The sequence below is a fragment of the Carassius auratus genome, chromosome 49 (genome assembly GCF_003368295.1).
Source record: "Carassius auratus strain Wakin chromosome 49, ASM336829v1, whole genome shotgun sequence".
In the NCBI taxonomy this organism is placed as follows: Eukaryota; Metazoa; Chordata; class Actinopteri; order Cypriniformes; family Cyprinidae; genus Carassius; species Carassius auratus.
In genome coordinates, this window is record NC_039291.1 from 10,570,486 (window position 1) to 10,598,479 (window position 27,994).

At 35.8% G+C, this 27,994-nt stretch overlaps 1 protein-coding gene across 4 annotated transcripts; it reads right to left on the reverse strand.

Annotated features, from left to right (window-relative positions):
- Positions 1–812: 812 nt before the first annotated feature.
- Positions 813–27,553, reverse strand: map3k15 (mitogen-activated protein kinase kinase kinase 15). 4 transcript variants are annotated; one of them, XM_026237903.1, is made up of 30 exons: positions 26,716–27,553; positions 25,350–25,489; positions 24,531–24,554; positions 23,261–23,338; positions 22,265–22,458; positions 21,541–21,709; positions 21,354–21,460; positions 21,058–21,228; positions 18,547–18,659; positions 18,290–18,449; positions 17,960–18,110; positions 17,758–17,865; positions 17,624–17,673; positions 16,665–16,760; positions 16,501–16,588; positions 16,291–16,424; positions 15,650–15,777; positions 15,423–15,553; positions 15,236–15,341; positions 13,906–14,063; positions 13,419–13,602; positions 10,584–10,761; positions 7,704–7,878; positions 7,438–7,623; positions 6,285–6,390; positions 5,963–6,194; positions 4,998–5,113; positions 3,501–3,616; positions 3,285–3,361; positions 813–1,949 (listed from the first exon to the last, which is right to left on the reverse strand). In XM_026237903.1, exons 1-30 carry the CDS (start codon positions 27,020–27,022, stop codon positions 1,838–1,840), a joined length of 4,095 nt encoding a protein of 1,364 aa, XP_026093688.1. In that variant the 5' UTR covers positions 27,023–27,553; the 3' UTR covers positions 813–1,837. The 4 variants fall into 4 exon arrangements, with proteins under 4 accessions (XP_026093688.1, XP_026093689.1, XP_026093690.1 ...); XM_026237905.1 differs by having other exon boundaries at positions 1,815–1,949; positions 3,258–3,361; positions 26,716–27,022; XM_026237904.1 differs by lacking the exon at positions 23,261–23,338 and having other exon boundaries at positions 26,716–27,552.
- Positions 27,554–27,994: the final 441 nt, after the last annotated feature.

The window sequence follows — 27,994 nt, forward strand, 5'->3', positions numbered from 1 at the left end:
TTTCCATTTAATTCTTAGTCTTTTTGAATAAGTTAACATTTATTGTTTTTAAATGAACGTCTTTTCCTTTTGACAATGTTTCCAGCGATTGCAACATTTTCCACAGCTTAAACTATGTCAAATATTTGAAGGCAGTCAAATGACTAGCTTTATCTAATACCTGCCATGTGACTTTATGGAACAACAATTTGTGTGAGCGTTTGCAATAGCTCAGGAGAGCAAGCTTTTGCATGTCTGAACTTTATTCACCTGTTTTGCAGTTCAGAGAAACATAGCCAGAAAATCCAGTTTACAAATCATAAGTCTTAAAATCAATTCAGCTTGGCCCATTTTTTTCCCACATATATATATATATATATATATATATATATATATATATATATATATATATATATATATATATATATATATATATATATATATAAATGAAGAATATATATATTCTTAATGAAGTCTGTATAAAGTGTAAATACACTTGATTATAAATATATATCACAATAAATTACATTCAAATAAATAAATGAAAAAAAAAATGTTCAGAAGTTTTGGGTCAGTAAATTTTTTTTTTTTTAAAGAAATTAAAACTTTTATTCAGCAAGGGTGCATTAAATTGATCAAAAGTGACAGTAAACATTTTACTAAAGATTTCTGTTTCAAATAAATGTTGTTCCTTTAAACTTTCTATTCATTAAAGAATCCTGAAAATAATTTCACAACAATTGAAGAACATTTTGTCTCCGACACAGCCAGAAAATCCAGTTTATAAATCATTTAAGTCAAAAGAAAGGCGATAAGTATCTTTCATCACATCACTTTCAGTGCACACAGCAGAGAATTTATTTAAATAGCTTAGATGGAACACTGGTGCTCAAAGTGCTACCATTCCCATGATAGGTCAGTGTGTACAAGTCAACACTCAAACACGGCAGCTTTTGTTAAAACTAAAAAATGAACAACCAAATCATACATAAGAATCTGTAAATCCTATTTAAGCACTTTTGATGCTTTGATCCATTCAGAAAATAGAATGGCTGAATGAACCTGAATCTGAGCGGCTACTGACACAATAGACCACTTCATTCTTGAGAAAGAGGATATAGAGTATGTTTGTGAAACGTGGATGGCGGTTTAAGAAAAATACTTGGTTTGCTTTTAGCAAGCCTGGTCTTGCACATAAAAAAAAAAAAAAAGTAAAAAATTTAAAAAGACAGATGAGCAACATTTGACGCACAAGCAACTACTGAGTGCCATATTATGTATCTACATACTGGGGTAATTATATCCAAACTTATCAAAATACATCTAAAAGAGGCTACTTAGCCCTGGTCCAAGAGGTGTGTTTTCATTTAGTCTAGACAGTTCCTCAAAAAAACAAAACATTGTTTTATAACGAATGATACATTTTCCAGACTTGTTAAGCTAAAACAAATATAAACATAGATTTTCTCTCATTCAAAATGGCATTATCTGAAGTCCTACGTTAAGTAGGTAACACTGTTTGCTCGCTCCATCCTAGGCCCATTCCTAAGGCACTTGGAGAGGATCATATGACCCCTCTTGGCCCGGCAGTGTAAAAAGTAGAAAGTGCAGTCTTTCCTTGATAGAGTCGTTAACATCCTCATGGATATTCCCATTGGAATCAAATGGAAATTAGATGTTTGGAAAGGCTGGAGAGGCTGAAAATATATACTAAAAAAGCACAAAAATAAAACATTCATAGCTCATAGCTGAAAGACTGAAGTAAACATGTCCAACTGGAGCAGAGCATGACATAATTACAAGGTTTGAGCCAGTAAGGGGCTCTCATTATAGCGTGTGGATGTATTATTATGCTGGCTCAGGTGTCGGTCAACAGCAAACTCTCGCTGCTTTCATCCTTCTGAAAATTTCTAAGCCCTTTATTACGGTGTCTCTGAATGGCTTTCCAGATACGACACAGCGCTCCTCCCCTATAGTGGGAAATAAATGCAATATGTTTTATTAATTGCAGACTTTTTCTTAGAGACAATTTAGCCTGCAGAATAACTACAGCTGTGCACTTCTGAGCAAAAAAATGGGGCAAACTAAAAATCTTCTAATAGACTTAACCACAAATTACATGCAAGGAAATTAGCAAGAATAAGGCGAATGCATTCCTTAAAATGCCATTGTTGTCTTGGAAAACCATCAAAGATGGAACAAAGTTATTGGTAGAGTATGTGAAGTGTGATTCAGAGTGGTTCGGTGGAGCTGTGTGATGCACCAGAGCAGTGTCTGAAGATCTGGTGAGAGATCCAATAATGAATGCATCTCTACCACAGATGTGTATGATGTGGGGAGCCTTTTCAGCTGCTGGAACACAGCTGTTGCTGTGGAAAATCAAGTAATGCTTTGTAGTATGAAAGAATTCTGAAGAATGTGCTTCCCACAATTGAAAAGTATAGTCTAAAGATAAATGATCAGATGTTATCTTTCATAAAAAAATGCTCCTGCCTACACTGCAAAGACAACCAAGAAGTGGCTTGATTTGTTCCTCATAAAGAATATTTTGGTCTCTCATTGAACTCCAATTAAATGGGAAAACATTTTTCAGCTACTTATTAACTGTTTGAAGCCATCAATACTGAGTGGAACATCACTGACTCATCTTAAGAACATTAAATATTTTAAGGAAAGCTGTCCAGCACTAAATTACTTTATCTACAGTATTAGCAAAGTTCTTGCTAATTTCCAGACTAGTGATTTGTGGTTTAAAAAATGGTTGTGGTTAAAAGTACCATTTTGGCTTGGCTAATTATTATTATTATTATTATTTTTTTTTTTTGTAGTTGTAGTTCACATATAGAAATGATGAATATAATATTTTTATAAAGTCAATATAAATGTATATAAAGTCACAACATTTAAGCACAACAGTTTTCAACACTGATAATAAAAATAAATGTTTTTGATTTCTGAAGCATCCTGTGACACTTAAGACTGGAGTAATGACTGCTTAAAATTAAACTAATAAAAAAAAAAAAAAACGGTTTAAAAAAATTACAACAGAAAACAGTTCAAAACTTTCAAAAACAATCTGACACCAAACTTTTGAACTGTAGTGTCTATAATTAGTAGGAATATTGTATATTACAAATACTATTATAAATATCATGTATAATTAAATTTATATAATATTATTATACTGTATTTATTCCATTATAAGTGGCTGACCTGACAAAAAAATTAGGGCCACATTATGCAAAGGAAGCATAAACTGTACACAATTAATCACTCACTTGAACGCTGACAAATTAAGCCCTCACCTAAGCCTCAGGCAGCACAGGTCTTCTTTTGTAACGTCGCATAGAACGTCGTTGAGCGTAAAATCTTCTTCAACAAACTGTTCAGACACAGACAGAAACCACAAGAACTTGGCATGAATCATCAGTTCCTTTATTTATGGAAACTTTAAATAGTGAGTCATTTTTTAATCGTGGGAAAGGTACAATATAGACCGTGTTCAGTGTGATATGTTTCACCTTGTCTATGGTCTCAGAGTCGGCACCCTGCTCCTTCAACCAATCGGTGAGCTTCTTGTCAGGATCAGGATGTGGAGTAATGTGAAATATAGAGGGGGTTGAACTTGAGGAAATCTCTGTTAAAGGCAAAGGAAGGATTTAGGAATATTAAAGCACAGATGCTAAGGTCTATCTAGGGCTGTAATGATTAGTCGACATTATTGACAATAAAAACTGTTGACATATTTTTGTTGTTGAGCAGTCGTTTGATCTCATATGACCTAAGGTAACAGCCTGCAACAATGTGAGTTGACCAGTGAGGTGCTGTAGCGCCTTCCTCGATGCAATTCTAGAGGAGAAGACAGCACTTCAGAGCAAAGGTGGCCGAACCTGAAGCTGTTGAGCGGCGTTTAGATGAATATGTTAATATATGGTGCAAGCTTTCCTCTCAATAACAAAATAAACACACAAAAAAAAAAAACCCTGACAGAGGCGAGAAAGCAGCAGCTAAGAAAGCATCTGATTACAACAATGTGGATGTTTGCACAAGGTCTGCAGTTCGGTACTTCAGTAAAGTCCAGTCATCCCACGCTTATTTATATAGAACATTATGCAATAGATAGCCTTACCAGAAAAACCACTTTCAGTTATAATTACAACTTGATTTTCTGTTAAAAAGCAGCTCTCCGGTGTTTAGCTAGCTAATTATAAAATCTATTCAGTTCATTAAATTAATAGTTTGGTTTGCAGAGATCAAAGCTTGATCTACCTCAGGACTGTTTTGATTATCATTCATAACCCTGAATGAAAATTATGTTGCGAATAAATTAGTTTATTCAAAAATAAAACCACTTATCCTTTCTTATCTTTATTTTGTTTCCTATCCATATGGCTTATAAAAGGAGATGAAGTTTCTTTGTCACTTTATTTTGTGTGCCAAATATATATTGTTTTTATAATTTAATTGTATAATAACTGTAATTACATAATATGATTTTCAAAAGTGATTATCTTAATTTATTTGTTCGAATATGTATAACTCAATATTTTGAACTAATTGCAAAAGCGAAATAATCAAAGAGTACTGTTTAATTGTTAAAATAATTGATGATTAGTCGATTAATCAGGCTAATAATCATTAATCAAATGTAAAAATAATAGTCTTTTGAAGACCTAGTTCTATCTAGACAGCAACACTCACATTCACACTTTGAAATTAGCCATTTATTGGGTTCTGTCATTTTAAAAGATGGAAGGGAGCTAGCAGACATTAAGGCGCTTCACTAGTTTTCAGTTTTCAACAGATCTTGTATTTGCTTTTTCCTATAAACTGGTTGTAAACAACTCTAAAGGTCAGAACAGGACACTGGAAATCTGATAGAGGGGAGTTGACACTTTCTCTATTACCTTAGCTAGCATACAAACGTACATAAGACTACAAAGTAAACAAAGACAGAGTGAAAGGATTTTATGTTAGCCTAAATCAATAAATGTGTGTGATTTAGTTACACAACTAACCTGCAGAAGGCTGTTGTCTGGTCCTGATAAGCTCAATGTCGTGTACCCGCTGTTGGAGAGTTTGTCTCAGTACCTGCTGATATTCTCTCTCCTTCTGCACCAGTTCTTCAAGCAGCCTGAAGAAGGCGAAATAACATTGAGACGCTCTCCGAAAGCATTACTAACACATTCTAGCCAACTTTCACTGACTAAATCCACCAAGAAAAGACAGATTACATCTAAAAATAACACATCAAAAAACCATTAAGCTCAGGAGCCAAAATTAAACCTGGAAGCTGTCTTATATTGTATATAATGTGCAAAGAGCAACAATAACCTGTGCTGTTTTTCACAAATACTGGAATACATAAAATACACACTACCATTCAGTAAGTTTATTTTGAGAAATGAAGCATTAATTAACTGTATTACTCAGAAAAGTGTCTAGTGTCATCAAAAGTGAGAAAGACATTTCTGTTTAAAGTAAAAGCTGTTCTTTTGTACTTTTCATTTATCAAATATTCTTGAAAATTATTTAGCATGGATTCCACAAAGATATTTCGAGTTTTTAAATAGAAAGGTTTCAGAAGGATCACGTGACAATGAAAACTGAACTAATTATGCTGAAAATTCAGTCTTGCTATCACAGGAATAAATGTATTTTAAAATCGATTAAAATGGTTATAATAAATCCTAATAATATTTATATAAATACAAAGAGAGTATAAGAGGGAAAATTATGGTGTTTTCTTTCAAAAACATGTTCAAAAAAATCTTACCAACCCAAAATGTTGAACCCTCATGAATATTTGTAGTAAATAATGTCAAATGATCCGTTACCGGGAACAAATATTTAGTATTTAGTATTTTTTTCCATTCACCCACCATTGGAGGGGGTGGCAAAAGCGTATTTTGTGTACTGTTTATATTTAACTTCCTTAAACAGAATGATGGTAAGTGTTTTTTTAAGGAATCACAGTGTATACCTGTTGGTTTCCTGTTTGAGGCGTCCAAGCTGGGCTCCCAGCGGTTGCTGTGGCCGCTGAGCCTCATGGGATATGACTGAACTGAGGGTGCTGACTCCAGACGTGAGTACTTGATCTTCCTGGGTCGTACGTGCCACTGTTCCAAAGTCCCCATCATCCACTTCATCAACTTCATCTGCGTCCTTATCTGCACCCTCACTTTCAGATGCAGGCCCGAAATGTGTCTGCAGCTCTAGAAGAGAGACAGATGCTTAATGAATCTTAATGAATCTTCCCTATCTCTTTCACACACACACACACACACACACACAGACACACACACCTGGAATTAAAATGGTAACAGCTGCCTGTACAGCCCGTCTGATGATGTTGTCCATGGCAAACATCCAATGTGGTTTAATGTGGTGGTTCCTCAACACTTTATTTACCTGAAACAAACAGTGATGAAGGAGAAATCTTAATCTCATCACTCAAACCAAACACAGGAGGGAGGCATTGATACACTGAGGCTGCACAAGAAAGAGAAACTAACAAAATACAAACTCCTTATCAGAGGAGAACAGACTCATCTAAATGTTTTGAAGCAAAATTAGTTTGCATAGTGTTCAATGAGAAAAATCATGCATCTTCTCGCATTAGATTTCTCCAATATCTGACAATAAAATAAATGAAAGATTCAGTATAAAATAATAAATAAAGGCAAAATACGGCAGGATGCAGAGAAATAAATATAATATAGGTGCAAAATAAAAAACTGAATGAATCAGCTCAGTGACAACGAAAAAGGCGCAATAAGATAAAAAAAATACAATACACTAGCAGAGCTTAGAATAAATCATAGAAAAGTTATTCTTACTGTGCATTGTTTAAAAATTCATAAAATTAATTTAGATTTTAAAATGTTTTTGAAAGAAGTTTATGTTCACCAAGACTACATTTATTTGATCAAAATATAGTAAGAATGTAAAATAATATTGGAATTAAAACCAACAACTTTCTATTGGAATATATTTTAAAATGAAATTTTAAGATGAATTTTCAGCATCATTACTCCAGTCTTCAGTGTCACATGATCCTTCAGAAATCATTCTAATATACTGATATGCTGCTCAATAATTTTTTTTCTTATTATTATCAATGAATGTGCTATTTAATATTTCAATGAAAACCATGATTTATTTTTCAGCATTTATTTGAAATAGATTTTTCTATAACATTAGAAATGTCTTTACTGTCAATTTTAATCAATTTAATGCATGCTTGCTGAATAAAAGTATTAATTTATTTATGAAAAATAATATCTTCCTGATCTCTGAACTTACAGTACTAATGATACTGTATGTCCAACATCTGTATTTAAGATTTTAAAATGAATAATGACGCATAAATAGGATTTTATCAATAGTAGATCATGTCTGGGTAGGAAACCATAGTAGCAATCGAGAACAATACTATTTATACTGCAGTCAACTCACAGAGTCCTGGAAGCCAAACAGAACCAGCTGGATCTGGTTGATTGATGTGCTGTCGAAGTCCAGGTCCAGTTTGAGTTTTGAGATAGTTGTTGCCATGACACGTCGCTCCGGGCAACGTATAAAGTCCCGTAAGATGCAGATGATCTGTTTAATGTGGTCCACTGACAGCTTCAGCTCCTCATGACCCTTAAAGACAAGATACGATCCTCAATGTATGATTCACACACACCACTAACACACACAATCAATTACTCAGGGATACATACCTGAATGTGGTTCTCCATGAGGTTGGATGTCACCTTATCCTGGTCCTCATTGAGGACCTTGTAGAGTATGGCACGTCTTTCGCTGTCTTTCTTCAGCAGGAAGAGGCCAGAGTCGCTGTTCTCAGAGGAAGCTGGAGAGCTGCGGTCTTCTGCTGTAGGACTCTCATCTGGAACACTGCATCACACATATTTCACACAGATTCACTAAGAAAATATGAATCTAAAAAGCTTCATGCAAATGTTACATTATGTACAATACAATATTGTTCAAAATTGTGGAGTCGATAGACTTTTTCAATATTTCTGAAAGATGACATGTTTCTTATGGTCACCAAGGCTGTATTTTTTTTAAAAATCTATAATACAGTAAAAAGAGTAACAGTGTAAAATATTATTACAATTTAAAATAACTGTTAAAATATAACTTCTAAATATAAAACCATATTTCTAAATAAATGGTTTAAATGGTTCTGCTTTAATTTAATTAAATGGTTTATTTTTATTATATATATATATATATATATATATATATTAGAGGTGGGCATAGATTCATTTTTTTAATCTAGATTAATCTCACTGTGATCTTGAAATTAATCTAGATTAATTTAGATTAAAATGGCTCATTCGAATTCTGCCGAAGGCATTCAGAATATGTGTTACCCAAATAAAATTGACAAACAGTAAGTCTTTGAGAAGGGTTTTATCAAGTTGGTGGTGCATTAGAAAAGGGGCTCATCTCCTGTTTCCAAAATGTATCACAAAGTGCTTGAAAAAGCTGTAAACTAATTCCACATTGCACAAGGTGCAAACAACATTATGCCTGATTCACACCAATGTTTAAGTTTTTTTTTTCAAGTTTGTAGGTGTCAAGGTACAGAAACCAAATAATAGCACTTGATAGTCTTCAATGTAAAAATGAAATATACAATCAAACCTACATTTATTCAGACACCTTCAACATTTCTCACATTATTACAGTTTTGCTATATATATCAAAAATTATATCTGGTTTCTGAATAATTTTTGGTTTGACTGTTAAAACTACAAAGAAATTCAGTCAAGAGCAGTGAGTGATTTTCATTTTCTTGGATAAACATTACAGCTTCCAGTCGCTAAATTAGGCGTGGTCCCTTTAAGAGATGATGAACGCATCCAATATAATACACATCCCATTTTTTCCTTAACTGTTAACTTTCACTTAAGAAATAACTGACAGTTTTTTCGAGCATAATTTCCAAGGTGGATATTTTGACATATTTTGTATGTATTTGTCGGCACAAGAGCAAAAATAAGCAAATTCGATCTTGAGACGCCTTTCTCTGCGCGAGCCCTGAACACCAGAACACCGTGGTGTTGAATTGGGCTCTTTCACATCTTTTTGTTTGTTCAAGCTTTGATTTGCATTTGTTCGTTCGGGAGCAGGAGGAACTTCTAGGTGAACTTCACAGAAGAGAGCTCGGTTCAGTGTCGCTGTCCGTGATATGCGGATATCTCTCTCTCTCTCTCTCTCTCTCTCTCCACACCGAGCACAGCGCGCGAGTAACCAGCTACTCTGTTCAGCTTTTCCGCGTCTAGTTTTTGGATGCTTTAATGTTTAATCGACAAGCGGTACGGCTTAACAACACGTGAGAAAGATAAGCTTTCGTGACGATGCGCAGCAGTGGCCCGTCAACTGTCCTGAGCATCTTTTTAGGCTGTCCTCAGCGAGTCAGTTATATAAAATATCAAAGTGAAAGTCATCATAGCTTGCTTAGTACAGACCCAGCTCCCAACCCAACTTTGAGAATAGATTAACGGCGATATTTTTTTATCGCCCGATAAGAGTCTCGGGTTAACGCAGCACGTTAACGGCCCACCACTAATATATATATATATATATATATATATATATATATATATATATATATATATATATATATATATATATATATATATATATATGTATGTATATATATATATATATATATATATATATATATATATGTATATATATATATGTATGTATATATATGTATATATATGTATGTATATATTTATGTATATATATGTATGTATATATATATATATATATATATATATATGTATGTATATATATATATATATATATATATATATATATATATATATATTAAAAATAAACCATTTAATTAAATTAAAGCAGAAAGGTGGTTTTATTAAGGTGTGTTTCGCTCATAGGTGATCTCTCATACTTGTTGAGCCTTTAAAGGTCAGTTTAAACGAATCAACTAAGTGTGTATTTAACCATGTTGAATTTAATTCACTCAAATTTCAGTGTTAACTTTAGCAGCCAAACTATATATAAATCTGAAGTGGTAATTAAAAAACATGATTTCATTTGAGGAAAGAGGAAACGAGCTTAATGTTTGACAGCTCTGTGATTCAGTGTGTGTGCGTCGAAACCGAGGTCAAGAAGTGGTCTGTAAAGTGTTCATGGGATTATTTTATGAGCAACCAGAGAGTACCTGCTGTAAAAGGCATTATCTCATTACACACATGTACATACACCTGCCCAGAAACCAGGGCCCAGCACACCTGTCTCCTCATTCCACCGCGCTAATTAAACAGTGTTTCCAAGGAGTCGACTAGCTGTCAGGACAGGCCTCAGCGATTCATGTCCAGGAAGTTGATTTACTGTTGGTCTGAGAGCTGAAGCGGCTGTGGATTCTCAAGCTCCGTAAACACGGTCACATCATTAACATTCCAGACGCTAATCCAACACTCACATAAACACATACATATACACACTCTCAGTTATGGCTGACCAGCGTGTGACCTAAACTCCTCTGGACCGGTTAGCGGACCCTGGCTAGTCTTGATGATAGCTCTGTATTCACCTTGGTGCTCATCTTCTGAGCTCACCTGAGGAAGTTTGAGTTGGGTGGTTTGATGAGGTTCTCTGAGCCAGAGCGTTTTTTCTTCTCAAAGAACACGTCTTGTTTGGAGTCGCAGTCGGGAGACACGGAGCCCGGTTCACTGCTGCTGCTCCCCGCGGCTTCTGTCTGCAGCTGTACTGGTAAGGAAACACTGCGGATGTAATCTAAAGGGAGGAAAACACAGACATGAATGGTCATGTTTTTACACACACATATGCACTTAAAGACAACCATTCAGACATACCAGAGTTTCAAAGCATTTTTGGCTTTTATTTTGCCTCCTGTTTAAGTTCAAATCTTTTAAAAAATATGAATGAACACGAAATATATATATAATTTTATGAATTTATTTTTATTTTTATATGAGCTCAGAGTCAAGTGTTATATTTTGAATTAATTTTACACAAAATTTTTTTTTTTAATTAAACATTATAAAAGGGCTGCCAATTCAAAATGTTCATTCACTGTTATTAATTATAAAAAAAGTAAATCATGCCCCCTATTGGCCAATAATAGACTTACGGTCAATGATATAGAAATAAAACCAATATATTACTTTCTAAAGTCACATTTTGTAATGCCTGTTACATGAGAAACAATAAATACCTTAAATAAATGTCTTAAATATATTTTCATTAGGGTTTTTAAATCAGCTAATATTGATATCTCATTATTCTGATTAAGTGGATTAATTACACCAATTAAACCTTTTAATTGACAGCCCCAATTTAATTTACCCTGCTAGCATTCCACTGTACTCCCCACAGTACACGGTTATCACAATATATAATAGCACAATATGGTAACATTTTACAATAAGATTCGACTTGTTATTATTTGTCAATTACAACAGTGAATATGAACTAAAAACGAAAAATACTTTTAAAGAATTAATTAATTTAATTATTTAAATTAATTAATTAAAATAAGTTAATGTTAATTTCAACTATTAACGAATACATTATTAAAATCAAAAGTTGTAGTTGTCCATATAATGGACCTGAGCTAACAATAACTGCCAATGAACAGTTTTATTAACTAATGCGAACAAAGACGAATAAATACTGAAACATACGTATTGTTCAACTAACATGAACTAATGGAACTTTGTTGTAAAGTGTTACCCACAATGTTAAAGTGATTTTTTAACTCTTCCAAAAAGCTTCCTCAACAAGTTAAAACACTGGAACCAAATCAATAGTAAACCACAGAGAAGAGAAAGCAAAACAAAAATCAAGAGAATGAAGAAAAAAGATATGACACAAAGAACCAATCAGAGCACACAAGAGCATACACTCAACACCATCACCAGTAACCAGCAAAACACCAATGATTATGAGCATATGGTCCTCAAGAACACACAAGGATACATAGATGGGGAATACAAACCTTGCCACACTGTTACATAGAGAATCCAAGCCAAAGCAGCCGATTGGATGACATTAAGGAAGAAGGAGATATTGATATATTAATATTTAGCCTAATGTCTAATGAACAAAACTTGGAATACACCAGGCCTATAAAGGCATCGCATGTGCGTTCCAGATACAAATGCCGTTCCAAATTCCAGAAGGATCATGTGACACTGAAAACTGGAGAAATGATGCTGACAATTCAGCTTCGCCATTAAAGGATTACATTACAGTAAAAAAATATTCAAATACCGTATTTTTTGAACTACAAGTCGCACCTAAGTATAAGTCCCATCAGTCCAAAAATACATCATGATGAGGGAAAAAACATATATAAGTCGCAATGGACTATAAGTCGCATTTATTTAGAACCAAGAACCAAGAGAAAACATTACCATCCTCTCGCGGCTGTAAACGGTAATGTTTTCTCTTGGTTCATTTCTCTCGGTTCATGGCAAATACATTTTGATAAATAAGTCGCACCTGACTATAAGTCACAGGACCAGCCAAACTATGAAAATAAGTGCGACTTAGCCTGGAAAATACGGTAATAATAAAAACGGTTATTTTAAATTCATAATATAACTGTTTTTATGGCATTCTTAGCCTTGGGGAGTATCAGAGACTTCCTTCAGAAACATAACAAAAAAAATATATATAATTAAAAATAAATAAATAAATAAATAAAAATAGGTCAGTGTCATTAAAAAGTTTAACCAAATAGATCACCATATATCTGTGTGGGTTGTATATTTCTTTGCTTACTATAGAATGTCAAGCCATTAGCTTAGCAACATGCTAACATCAAACTAATGTACTATTCTATGTAAAAAGCTATTTAGGTTGCTCACTGTGTATAAAGTTTTTCATATCAGTCCCTTACGAGGTTAAATGACAGTGTGGATAGCAGTAAGCAGCTCACTAGAAACAGGATCAGAGCTTGTCACTCCTCTGGCAGTGTCAAAGAGAAATCGTGAACGTTTTCTGAGAAAGCAGAGTGTGTTTGTGTGAAACACCACACCCTGAGAATGCTTCTCATGGACAGTGGGATAGCTGACATGTGTGGCTGGATGGAAATCATTTGTGAAGGTAGTGTGAGGCCTTATCGTTGATTTTTCCAGGTGCTGTTGTTTCTACTCATCTCTTGTGTTAGTTCAATCTGGACTGTAACCGTCCAGTTGAGGGCAGTTTGGACCTGTTGCGAGTATCCCAGACAGCAGCGAGATGCAGGCATGCTGGTTTATAATGGGGGGGATGGGTTGGAAGCTCGTGTTTGCCTGCGAAACATTTTCTGTGCACTCTCACAAGGCCAAAAATGCCTTAAACACCATGGATGTGACCGGAAAGGTCAACCCAGGTCTCATTATCCCAGCTGCAGAAAGCATGTTAGACGTGGTAAGAGACGTTACCTGAGGGTTTGAAAGCGATCTTGTTCTTTTTGCCTTTGATGTTTTGACGCAGGAATGGATCCTTGAGCAGGTCCCCAGCCATTGCTCGTTTATTTGGGTCAGGCTCAAAGCAGGCAAGAATGAAGGATTTGGCCTCCGACGAAAGAGACTCTGGGATCTCTGGATGGATCTTAAACATGCCCACCTGGTACAAAGAGAACAGAAATGAATGGAGGAGATGACTTTGATAAATAGCATATTGAAAAATACAAAAATACACAATATTTTACAACAAATAATATAGAAAAAAATTACACCTGTATATTAAAAAATACTGCGATTATCCATTATTTTATTCAGAAGATAGGATTTAAAAAAATTATTCTATAAACTTACAGATTTTCTTCATTTTTTGGTCGGTTATCTTCTGTATTTGCACCAGTATATATATATATATATATATATATATATATATATAATGTTTTTTTTTTTTTTATATATTTTATACCTTAAACATGGCAGCCTGTGGTTCTCCCAGCTCATGGAAAGGAGGTTTGCCTGTGGCCATCTCTATGATGGTGCAGCCCAGGGACCAGATATCAGCAGGAGCCCCGTAACCTCGAGGGCCTTTATCGATGATCTCAGGGGCCATATACTGTAACGTGCCTGGAGAGAGATTCACAGGGGAATAGCAGATCTTCATTAGATAAGAATGTGCTGTGCCAGGATGTTAGGCAAAATAAAATGAATCAAGGAGAGAAGCTCAGAAGTGATGAAGATGACAGTGGAAGGTGAGGGGGAGGACAGATGAGAGCACCTGCTCTGATGCTTCACCAGTCACTAATGAAACACAAACACACTCCTGTCTCAGGCACTATGCTAATCTAATTACTCCCTCACAGGAGACATTCTCGTGTTACCAGTGACCAGGACTCATAATCGCTTACCACACTGGAAGGAACGCTGTGTCAGGAAATAAAAGTTATCTAAGCTTTGAAGAGGTGAACCAGTCCACTCCAGTGTATGACCAATTTAGTCATTTTGCAAGGGTTTTTAATATTCTAAAAACAAAATAAATGCATTAAATTATTTAAAAGTGACAGTAAAAAAGTGAAGAAAAAAATATTTTAAATAAAAGCAGTTCTTTTGAACTCTCTATTCATAAAAGAATCCTGAAAATAAATATTCCACAGTTTTTTTTTCAACATTAAGTAGCACAAATGTTTTCCAACATTTCTAATAATAGGAATGTTTCTTGAAAATTCAGCTTTGCCATAACAGAAATAACTTTTATATTTTTGATATTTATTTTTGTATTTTTTAAATAAATGCAGCCATGGTGACTGATAATAGACTCCTTTAAAAAAGATTTAAAAATAGCTGTGTAATAAGAATGTTTCTTAAAAATTCAGCTTTGCCATCACAGGAATAAACTATTTCAAATTATTTATTTTTAAATTAGTAAATCAAATAATTCACTATATTTTTTTAAAGATTAATCAATGTATTCATTATTTAAAATTTTTTTCTCTGAACCTTTATCTATGAAACTTGTTGTAAACCCCTTATATAGAGCATTAATACACACTTTATAATTGTATCCTGCCAGCGTTTGGATGGAGGAGATGCCTATATACATACTAAAAGAGGAGGAATGAAACTCCCTTAGATCCTGTTTAGTGTGGCTAATGATAGACCGAACTTTAACTAAGCCTAAAACCCTGACCTGGCAAGACCACCAGGATGTATGATGCATGACACACAGCACAGGTCAACTGGAACGGTGAGAGGGTCACACGGAGGGTGCATTCTGCAACTAACAAAAGTGAAACAAGTACCAGTGAACGTCTCTGTGCAGGGATTGACTCCAGCCAGCCTCTTGGACGTGCCGAAGTCTGAGATTTTCAACACGCCACTGTAGGTGTTGACTAAGACATTATCTCCCTGTGGAAAGATGAACGGTCAATGAACATTCACATTTTTGAGGGCACCCAAATATATATCCAAAAGATTCATCATAGCTACCTTGATGTCCCGATGGACAATCTGGTTCTCATGCAAATAACGAAGTCCTTCCAAGATCTGCCGAGTGTAGAAGATTATGGTGGCTTCTTTCAGAGGACCCCACTTTGAACGCAACAATGCGGACAAACTTCCTGTAAAAAGAAAACATGATGACTATGAAGAACAAAATCAAATGTAAAGTAGAAAAGACATTCTTTATATTCTATTATTAAAAATTAGACATGTACCTCCCGGGACCTGTTCCATGAAGATCTTGATATATCCGTCCTCTGACACCGAGCCCAGGTACTGAACAATGTTCCTGTGTTTCAGATACTTGTGGAGGGCTATTTCCTCATGCAGTGGTTGGGAATACCTGAATGTAGGTATCAGTGTTATTTTAGTATTTTTAAATACTTTTATAGTATTTATTCATATTTCAAATGAGCTTTTATTTTTATATTTTCACAGTTCAAGCTTTAGCCATTTTGCTATGTGCTTTTGTCATTTGATCTAGTTTTTGAGTCTAAATATACATATGTTCCTGTAGCTCAACTGGTAGAGCACTGCGCTAGCAAGCAAGCAAGCGCAAGGTTGGGGGTTTGATTCCCTGGGAACACATGATATGTAAAAATTTATAGCCTGAATGCACTGTAAGTAGCTTTAGATAAAAGCGTCTGCTAAATGCATAATATTTAATTTAATGTGTGTGTGCGTGTGTGTGTGTATTAGTTTCCTCTTTTTTTATATAGCGCTTTATACAATTCTGTTTATACAATACAGTGTCAAACAGGAAAATAGTTTGTCAATGATGCAAGACGACAATAACAGTATGCTGTGAACATCCATGCTGGTCTGCTGGTCAGATGGGTTATCAGAAGAATCTCACCTGCTGTCTCTCTCTGGGATCTCTTTGATGGCAATGCGCACCTGGTTACTCAGGTCTCTTCCAGCGTAGACTACTCCGTAAGTTCCTCTACCTAAAACCACCCTGTCTCCATTCTCATTGTAGTCGTACTCATACTGCAGAACGATTCAGGATTTAAATAACCAAACCTCACAAATCCAAAAAAAAAAACTTGTTTTTTGAATCTCTCACCTCTAGGGTGTCTCCTTCTCCCTCCCCCTCCAGCTCGACCGCATTTCCTGATCCGTCTGTGATCAGCTCCTTCACCATGGAGCAGAACCTTCACATAAGTGACAACCGTCCATGCATAAGAAGCAGACTTTAAAACCTAATCGATTGACTTCAGGAACACTAACCTGCCACACTGGTCCTCTGTGGAGAAGTAGATCTGGAAGTCATCCGAGTTGTCATGGACATACAAAAAGCAGCAGCGCTCATCGAATTTTGAGATGCTAGAGAGTGGAAGGATACGAGATTTATTTCATGAATAAATCACATTTAAATGGAAGGATTGCTGCTGAAACAATGTGTGAGAAATTCGCACTAGTTTTAAGACACTTTGTGAAGACTAGGGATGCACTAATAATAGATTTCTGCCATTGTCATGTTATGGCTGATTAAAAGTCAATATTAAAATTGTTTACTAAATTACAAAGGAATAAAAGTCACTAGAAATATGTTTTTTTTTAGATTTTCTTAAAAATATTACTCTTATAAGTGTACAAAACAAATATTATTAGTGTTATTAGTGGTTTGGAAGATTATCTATAAGTGGGCCAGTGTTATTTTAGTATTATGTAAATACTATTATATTATTTATATGTAATTTTTAATTCGTTTTTATTCCTATACTGTATTATCAGTTTTTAAAATTTAGAATGTTTGTCTTTTTTGTTCATTTTTTATAGTTCTATTTAGCTTTATTTCAGTGTTAGTTTTAGTCATTTTAGTATTTCAACTTATTTAATATATATATATATATATATATATATATATATATAATATTTATTTTATTTATATTTTTATTTATAATTTATTAAATAATATTTATTTTAATTAATGAAAATGATTGTTCAAAGTTTTAGTTTTAATGAACAGTAACAGTACTGAAGTAAGCATTCATCTAAATGCAAAAAGAGGAATATGAGCACAATTATACAATGTCGACCAATATGATTAAAAAAAAATAAAAAAAAATAAATTGTTGATGCACAAGTTGATGATTTTGCCAGATAAGACTAGTAGAACTAGTTCCTACTTAAACATTGTTTGTTTGTTTGTCTTGAAACAACATTCAGAAAATCATTTCACTCACCTAATCCCTTTGATGGATGAAGCTGTGAAGTTCCACTCATGTATTCCCTTCTGTAACCACGTCAGTTAGGAAGATTATATAATATACACAAAATAACATTTTACAGCAAACATGATGTCGTCTACACCACTGACCGTCTCAGCAGGCGACACATGCCATATAGAAACATTCTTCTCTTCAGCTTCACTGTTAATGGACACATATGAGGGCTGGTACACTTTAGTCGGCTCCAGAATCAACACCTGTTTAATGGAAGAAGTGATGAGTCCATGAAATGCTGTTCAGTCAACACAGGTGTGGTCCCGGACGAGACACACATGTGAGGCGGTGTACTACCGGAAAACGCAGGCCGTTGGTGGTTCCTTGTGTGGCCTCCACAATAATGTCCATCCAGAAGTTGAGTCTCTCTCTTTGAGGAGAATGCTCAGTGCTCTGCTTCTTAAAGTGCTGAATCAACTGAAGGTTTTGGACGACTGAGCGCAGGTACCTGAAAGAGGAAATGAATGCGAGTTGCATTAAGAACACTTCCTCCATTTTAACAATAAATGTCGAGCTATACAAGAAATTCTGAGAAGAAGAGGGAGGATGTGGCCAGATTCAAATCAGGCCACAGCTCCAACACTATTTCAACACAATACGTCTGCGGCATATGTATTCTGTATGTACCATATGGGTGGTTTAAGTTTGAAGAGTTTCTCTGCAGCCTGCACAGCTTTGGGGATGTCACTGGCCAGCATGCTGACAGTAAAGAACTGCCCCACGTCCCAGTAGTTATTCATCTTCTCCAGACTGCCTTTACGTCCGAGCAGACTGTTCAACCTCACACCTGAGAGAGAATGGGAGGGTGAGAAGGGGCAACCTGTGTCCTTAATCGAGTGAATGGTCTAAGAGCAACAGGAAACAGGAAGTGTGTTCCTCCTCACCGATCTTCCTGAGTTCCATGGAAGTCTCAAACTGCTGTCCGGCCACTATAAGCAGCACTGCCAGATTAATGCCAGAATAGAGAGTGGGCTGCAACTCAAAGCCCTTTCTATACCTACAACACACGTGCATGAATACAAAATCACTTTTTTTAATGTGAAACTAGTGTTCTGGGTGTTATAACACATTTAAGTAGTTCTTAATGTGTTCTTAATACATGTAATATGGCTGCTAGGGTGTTCTGGGTGATTTTAATACATTTAGTGCAGCTGCTAGAGTGTTCTAGGTCAGGGGTTTTCAAACTGTGGGTGGCAGAGCGGGAAAAAGGTGGGACGCATAAAGTCACTTGACTGCAGCACACACACACAAGCAACATTACATAGAAATTGCAATATTACTTGTGACCGGAATTTAACTAATAAACATGCGCTGTGTTTTGAAGCACACGCAAACAAGTTGTAATAACAGTGAGGGTCTTATTATTATTATTAAGTAGCTCGGTCTGCATTGTTAAAAAGAAGAAACTCACTCACTCCAATCACTGCACTGTATTCTGCATGAGATTGCATTACACTGGAAAATTCAAACGTTACGAAAGGCTTTTTCAGGTCTGTTTATTCATCTCGGTCATTTGTTCAACTCAGTTCTGTTGTCTTTAAGAGAGATATACAGAGGTTGTTGTTTTCATTCCTTCGAATGCATTTGTTTACCTACCAACACAAGGAAACTGTCTGTAAAAAGCATTTCACATGTATGGGGTGAGCGGGGCACAAACTAGCACGGTTATTTGTAACACACATGATTTAAAATTTTTCACACATGCTTGTAGTGGTCAACTGATAAATTGCCATTGCCGATATATCGGCCGATATTTGTCATTTTTCAAATATCGGCATTGACCAATACTTTTTTTCTTCTTGGCCGATGTGTAAGAGCTGTGACTTTTATTTTGACGGCGCTGAGAGTGGCTTTATGCATTTGCCCACTGCCATATTCATGTCATTTTCACTGTGTGCTGTATGTTTAATGAGTGTTACCTTGGCTTTTGAAATTTGATTCCCAATGCACACAAACTTCCCAGAATACTGAGTGCCCTATTCTTTGGATACAGTATTTACTTCCTTTTTAATTATATTTTTATTAAATATTTATTTGTGAAAAAATACTTTTTTTTATTTATTTTACACATATTTTTTTTAATCCATTGTCAAATGATTTGACATTTATTAAATAAATATATATAGGCTTTATATTGGCTCAACTGCTTTCAAAAAGATATCGGCATCGGCTGTCAAAAAAAAAAAAAAAAAAAAAAACAATATCGGTCGACCACTACATGCTAGCATATATATATATATATATATATATATATATATATATATATATATATATATATATATATATATATATATATATATATATATATATATATATATATATATATATATATATACACCATATAAAAATCTTTTGAAAACATCCATGAACATTTATTTAAACACAGCAAAAGTATATTTCATGTAAATTTTTAGTGTTTATGTAAAATGAGAAAAATCTGCTATTATTTTAATCTCCAATTTAACTAGTGTAAGATACTGACCAGTTTTAAATTCCAGTTTTGCAGATGGGAAATTGCAACACTGCTTTACAATGTGCGTAAACATATAGCGTTAACATGCTATTATTAGATCTTTACTATTCTATGACTTTATCAGTGTAATTTACATTAAACGCTTTCATTAATTTTAATGAGAAACAAGTGAATAATGGCTCATAATGAATAATGTTCATTGTTCAGAAATTTATATTTCAAGAAATGTAAAGCATTTTGGCTTGTCTCCTGTTCTGTAAGAGCTGTGTGTGCAGGGATGGGAGGATTGTGTTCATCTCTATGTTTTCCTTTTTCATTAGATCAGGTAACATTTTAAGCTGTCATATGGTCACTACAACATGCCCCTCAGATGTTACAATGTTGTCACACTTCACTTCCATTTTTTTGTTGTTGGGTAAATTAAGAAAAAAGTGGTTGTGAAACAAAACCTTATGTTTCTACTAGACGTGTGAAATTAATGTGAAAAAATTGAACTCTGAACTCCATGTGGATTTACACAAACTGAGAAAATGTTGGTGGGTCTTAAAATGAATTATACTTGTTTAGGTGTGTCCTGGAATGGAAAAAATTGAGAGTCCCTTTTCTAGGTGACTTTGGTGTATTTATTGCAACTGCTTGGTTGTTTTGGGTGTTTCAGCACATTTAATGTGGCTGCAAGGACATTTTGAGTGATTTTTTATTTATTTATTTCTAAATGTTTTTAACATTTAAATGTTGCTGCCGGTTGTTTTTTTGTGTGCATTTAAAGTAGCTGCAAGTAAAGTAGCTTTAATGTGGTTGCTAGGGTGTTTTGGGTGTTTTCAATCACTTTTAATGCAGCTTCTTGTTTCTGGTATACAAGCCCAATACAAGGGATTAAAAGAAAAAAAAATCACTGTTAAAGCTCATTTAACTCACTCACCACTGGATGGCGTTGTCCCTGTTCTTGGTGTCCTTGCAGTCAGAGTCGAGGAAGATGTCCTTGTAGATGCGGCCACACAAGCAGAACATGTCAGGTGCAGGGTGATCACATGACTGAAGAACCTGCAACATCACACGCAATGCCTTTTCTCGATCTCCAGGGCTATTTCGCCTGTTATTGCACACGCAAACATAAATGCATTTGTTCCTGAGGTCAAAGGGCTGTTAAAAGATAAATGCATGTTTACCAATCATATGAATAGGAGAATATACCACACAATGCAGATTTGTGGTCACCTATTGAGCGCAAAAGCATAGTGGAACTGAATCATGGGCTGATCGGCCAAGTCACAGGTGGGCAACATCTCAATGGTCTGTACCAATTTAACCATAGCATCATAGTCCTGAAAAGACACACCAAAGACTATTAAAACCACCAGTAATGTTTTTTAATGTCTAGATGTGCTTTGTTTATACTATATACCTGTATATCCCTGTAGGAGAAAAGCAGGTTCATAACAATGTCCTGAGTCAAAACCTCAGTGTTGTCAATGCGGAGTTTAATGCGGGAAAGCTCCTTGGCCAGCTCCTCACCCTGGTATTTATCTCGAGCTTTTCGGATGTCGTTCAGTAGGGTGTCTTTGTATGAAGCACTGTGAGAGAAAAAGAAGATTGGATTTAGTTTTCACAGATAAATTCATAGGTGCTCTCACCTACAGATGGGACGCTCACAGACCACCGAAATTCACTGACCATCAAAGTGGGTGAGACTTCATAATAGTCCAAATCTGCCTACACAGGATGTGAAACTCTTGGCACTACGATCTACAGTGATGTTCTAGACTTCTGATATCTGAGCTCCAGGTGAAAGGACACCCTGACACTTATAGAGTTCCTAATAAATCTTTCATGCACATGTGCATGTCTGTCTTGAAGATATAATATGAGCGCTACATCCAATTTGGGTTGAGTTGCATTTCTTCACACCACGGACAAGAAGATGTGTTTCTTGAGGATCACTTGACACCTTATTTAGATCCATGATGAACACAAGACACAGAATTCCACTGCAAATCAATTTTAATTTATAATATCAAGTTATTTACATTAATTTTTCATGTAATATTGATTTATGCTTAGCTAAATGTGACACCATTACGTAACCGTGTAAATGATTGTCTGAGAATGGGCATCCTGCCAAAACTTACCAAGACGTGACATGAATGTCTTTGAGCAAACTGACGAAGCGGTCAACCAATGGGACGCACAGAGGTCCGAGAAGGTTGTCCCAGTTGGGCTGCATGTACTCCGATGCTCTACGCTGGGCCACGTTCTCACAGCACAAGTACTCGTTGTTGGGCATCATCAAGTAGGGGATGAAATAGTAGTTCCCGCTGGAGGCCTAAAAAAGATACACAAATTCTAAATTTGTGCATTAAAAATGCAATACAGACCTATTCTTAATCATAACGTATAATTCATGGCTGTCTGCAACACTGTAAAAGTACAGACTGCCTGTGCATTAGTGATCATGTACACAGCAGCTGGCAGCCAAGAAATTCGAAGCGTCAAGGAAATCTTGTTAACACCTTTGTGATCATGTACTGTCCTAGAATTCCAGAGCAAAAGAGAGGAGGGGGCCAAAGCACATCTTAGCACTCTGCCACATCAACACCTCAAATGTAAAGGGTCACCTAAAGCCAAGCCTCTTTCAAGTCATCATACATTTTAAGACTTTGGCGTAAGAATGAATACTGAGCAAATCCTGAGACTCATAGCTAAAGCATGATCTCTTTCAAAAGGGGGCCGCAAGAGGCTGCTAAGGGGTCAGGAAAAAAAAACTGTAAAAAAATATATGCATGAAGTATATACAGTATTTTATTTCTTTATTGTTATTTTACATAATACAGAATCCTCCAAAACAAAAAAAAGAATGAGATCATTAAAATCAGGTGTACGTGATATTATACAAATCTGTGGTTTGTTAGGGATCTAAAGCTTTTGGATCCACTTAAGAATAATGATTAATCATTAAAAAGTAACCAAGTGTCTCAGCAATAAATAACTCACTGACTTTGATTCAGAGCACTTAATGTCAGCCAGACAAAATGAGTCAGATAGTAACAGACATCATTCGTCACTCTCATTCTAACACATGCTTATGGGATTTTCCCAGCATGCACTAGAACGCTCATAGCACCTACTTTGTTTCTTAGGCCGGAGCCCCTGTACTCGGAAGGCAACTGGACCCATGGAAATCCTATTTTAACTGGCCTTGCAGCCTACTCCAGGTAACAGACAAAAAAGAGAGAGAGAAAGAAAAGGAGAGCAAACAGTGAAGGGTACTGAAAGGAAAATAGAAAAAGAGAATGATAGAATATACAGACTATAGAGTATTAATGGAAACAAGAAATTATAGATGAATGAGTAAGCCAAGGAGATGCAAAAACCTTGAAGGTACATAGAAATGTAAAGTAATGAAATAAACTATAATTTTTTTTAAATAAAGCAGATAGAAAATAAATATAAGATGAAAAAAATAGAAAAAGGATAAATTGAAATTAGATAAATTGCATTGCCGAAAAACTGTAAGTAAAATTACTTAAATAAATATAATAAAAAATGTCATATAACATAAGTAATACAAATTCAAGTGAAATTAAATAAAATATCAAACTGAAATAATGAATAATTACTATAATAGTATGTAAAACTACTTAAATACACTGGTGTGTGGAACAAACATACTGTACATTTAAGCAATAATTAATAATATTTCTCTGAAATCCTTGACATTGGCCTTAGTTTTCCTTGGTGTTCATGAGAGAAGTAGCGATTCCTAAACGAATCATTCTTTTGAGTTAAATCTTCCCAATGAAGCTTCATTACGCATAGCATGAAAGGCATAATAGGGTTACTCTACGAAAATGTTCCAATTTCAATTCTGTTCACATAACTAATGATAAAAAGTCAACACAGATCCATCCTTTGCTTGATTCTGGGCCATTTCAATTAATCATATTCATAAATGTTATACAATGTGCACACATACTGAATGCTGTCAAGGTTAGCTTCTTCTCAGCAGCCATTCAATTTAAGAGGTTTATTCAAAGACATGCACTCAGTGACCCTCTCCTTTATTAAAACCACTAACACCCACTGACTCAAAGTGCCATGACACCTTGAGAGCCCTTATGAGTTCATCTGAATCAGCAATAGTTCCGACTTGGACACAATGAGCCACCAGAACCTTCCACAGATTAGTGCATGTCCATAAAGTAGAGTTCAGGAAATGATCTGCTCACTGTGTAAAGTTCTGGATATAGACTGACACAGAAGAGTAGGAACACATATGTCACAAGAGCTCCAAAAATAGTCCCATACACAAAGCTCTTGGCACACCAACAATGAATGCCAGCCTGTCCACCACCCTCATCAGATTACTAGTCTTGCAAAGAGTTTTTTGATACTTACTGTGTTTTTCTGTGCCACCATGTCCTATGCGAGAGAAAAAAGAAAGGAACAAAATTACACAACTCTCTAAAAAATGCATGTATATTACTTTATTTCACATGACCACAGCACCTGGGAAGTTTTGTCATCATGTCATTTATTCATATTTTTATTCCATGAATGATGGCCATGTGATGCAGTGAATGAACCCTGACTGAAACAGTTGGGCACAGCAGCGTCACAGAACATTAACAAATACACAAACATACCACACGATATGACACTTCCCCCCATGCATGATTGTTATCAGCTCAGTATGCTAGCATATATGCTCTCCAATGTCTCTGGGGAAACATGTTCATGTGCAGCTGTCCTGGGACTGACTGCATGCCTTAGCTCAAATACAGACTGTGTTGTTCTGGCAGCTTCAATGTCCAGCGCCCAGAAAAGATAAACCCCTAGCTAAACTGAGAATAGCAGGTCAGGATCTGGTAGTGGGCCGCCTCTTTGTACAAATAACAAACATACCAAATGTGAATGTAACTATAGGCCTGAAGGTATAACCCCCCACCAATCCTTCCTAGTGTTTGTGTGGCGGCATTTAGAAAACGTTATGAGAACAATATGCCATTCATAAGCTATATTTGATTTAAAAAATAACCAAAAACCCCAGATTTATTTGCTTTTTTGGAGAAGTCAACCTACAAACGGCCTTCTTGAAACCACTGAACATCTGAAAGTGACACAAACCCCCTTTAAAATCAATCTATGATATGTCCTATTTTAGATTGCTTAGTAAACATATCTGTGTTTATGTGTGTATTAGACTGTAACTCTCACCTTAAGTGACTGTGCCGTGTCAAGGTCCGTGTCATGGTAGAGGATGACATTGTTGGCCATGTCAAAGCTCTCACGCACACCGAGGTGATAAAACAGAGAGGGCTGTCTGAACACATCGCTCATGTCTACAACTGCAATGTCTGAAATCAATCAGAGACAGTAAGCATGCGAGAAATCCATTGAGTACACAATCCCACTACTGCAGAACAGTACAGGGAGAGGTGTAGCTTAATGCATGTTCTTTAAGAAGCAATCATTTATTTTAAATTCTATCAGTGTTTTTTTTGTTTATTATGACTTTCCATTAAATCACACATTATACAATCTTTAAATAACCTTTTGTCTGTTTAAAGTAGTCCCAAGGGCATATTTGTTCTACTGCATATGGCTATATTTGTTCATTTCCAGTCAAACACAATCTGTGCTTATTCTATGGAAACTATGCAAACATCTGAAAATGTGTTTGAAAGCCATGCAACAGTGTAATACAAGACCAGACTTGATGTAACCAGGAGGTGATGCATGACTCAGTCTTATAAGGAAAAGGGTGATGAGGGGTAATACATTTACAAGAAATGGATCTGTAGAATGCTATATAGGGAGGATATTTAAAATTGTTTTGTTCACTTCTGTTTTGAAAAACAGGGATACAAAGTTTCAGCTCTGACAATGTCCTTTTTTTATGGTCCTCTGGAGTTCTTTCCCAGAAGAGATGTTGCACGTGAGCTATATTCTGCAATGCACAAAAATGCACAGGTCAAACTTGAAAAAAGTTGCCCTTTTCACCCTCCCAAAGCTCAGATGTAAGAGGTTTTTGATCACTTAGAGTAATGCATGCAGCCACACCTGCATGAGAGAGACTTCATGCTAGACCGTCCAGTAAATTCATGGAAATGAAATCAAGGAATGTGCTGGAGGCAGAGATATCATGACTCTAATAACACCCACGTTTTTTTTTTTTTTTTTGCATATTACTACTCTTCATTTACATATTTATTTCACTATTACTTACATTTCTTGCATATTTCTCGTTGGAAACAATAAAGTAGACTGTTGTTGAGTATTATTAATTCAATAACACAATCAAGCTCTAAATCTATAATGATATGTGCCAATAGTTTCTATTCTTCTACATCCTGCAGAGCTGGCTGCATTGTGGGAACCCTGATCTCTGGAGGCCCCCCAAAACTACTCATTTAGGATGTTTCCTTAATCCACCACACCTGATTCAACTTCAATCAGTCCATTCTGAAAAACTAGAAGAGCTGTACTTGGAGTGCCAGTTTAGGGAGACACCCAGAAAGTAGTATTAAGGGGCTCCAGGAATTATTCTTGCGTACCACAAAGCCTAGTTGTGTTAACTTACCTGCGTCATAAAATGTATCGAGCACTGTTGTCTCCCCAAAATCTAACCGTCCGAAAGTTACTGTGGTTAATATGGCACTTTCCGCGTCGCAGGCGCGCTGAAGACACTGGAGCGCCCCGGATTCCGGGCTGTTAGCGGCCACTGCCTTCAGTCCATCATTCAGCACATAAACAGCCCGCAGGGACCTCTGTTTGGTCACCGGACTCGGGCTGGTCAAATCAGCCCTCTCCACGCCTGCAGACATGGAAGCCACAGCGGTGTGGTCGCCACCAGCCTCTGCTGTAGGTTGATTGGACATCATCTCCATAGTGCGAGTAATTGTTTTGTCTCTCTGCGCGTTCCTCCTTTTCTTTCCGCCGTTAATCAATAATGAATAACCAAAGTTTAGTGTGCACCTGTGGCACAGAGAGGCGCGTGGCTGTGACGTCCAGCGTCTTGCGATTTATTAAAGCAGCGCGCATCACTACATATTACAATGTGGTCCAGTTTTATCTCGTTTGCGCCAGCGGTTATGCAATTACACGAAACGATTTGTGAATTCGGTGCAGAAAGTCAGACAAACTTGAGGCGCACCGCGCGCGCTATGTCTCCAAAGACACGCGTTACCATCCTATTTGAGGAAGTCATTCCTTCTGCCCTTTCTGCAAAACGCACCATCCGATCATTTCCTCAAACGTGTGTCCTTCCGTTCAGGCGTGGGTATATTTCACAAGCGAGAGAAAAACTGCGCAAATCTAGAGCAGCTCGCGGCGGTTACTGCAAGTACAGTCACTATTAATTCATCTGGAGCAGATGTCTAAATATAAAACTTGTCCATGTTGACGCGCATGGCAAACAGAGCTACGTCAGGTCCAGGATTCCAGCTCGCCAAACTGGTTTACTTATCTGTAATTTTCGTTTGATTTCAGATTAGATAATATTCGGAACCGGACTAGTCCAAAAATACCTTGATAGTATTCGTGGAAACTGTTTACACGCTCCAACATACCTTCAAACTAATTGTGTCTTTTTTTCTTTCTGAACTTATCATTTCCACCACATCTGAAATTCTGTATGGTTTTTAATAGCAATGCTTGAAATCAAATTTTAGATATTAAATGTATTCTTTTTTTTTTTTTTTTTTTTTTTTACAAAACAGCAGACCGCTTTTGTTTTGTTCTTTAATCTTGCGCTTTATGTCCTATTTTAAAAACACAATCTTAAAAATGTTTTCACACCTTTTGTGTTACTGAAAATTATGCACACTGAAAACTCGTAAAATATCCGCGAATGATATGTA

Coding starts and splice junctions, on each gene's coding strand:
- map3k15 (XM_026237903.1), bottom strand. CDS start 27,022: ATGGAGATGATGTCCAATCAACCTACAGCAGAGGCTGGTGGCGACCAC. Junction 25,490..26,715: donor CGATACATTTTATGACGCAG/GTAAGTTAACAC, acceptor GATTGATTTCAG/ACATTGCAGTTGTAGACATG. Junction 15,554..15,649: donor CATGGAACAGGTCCCGGGAG/GTACATGTCTAA, acceptor TTCTTTTTACAG/GAAGTTTGTCCGCATTGTTG.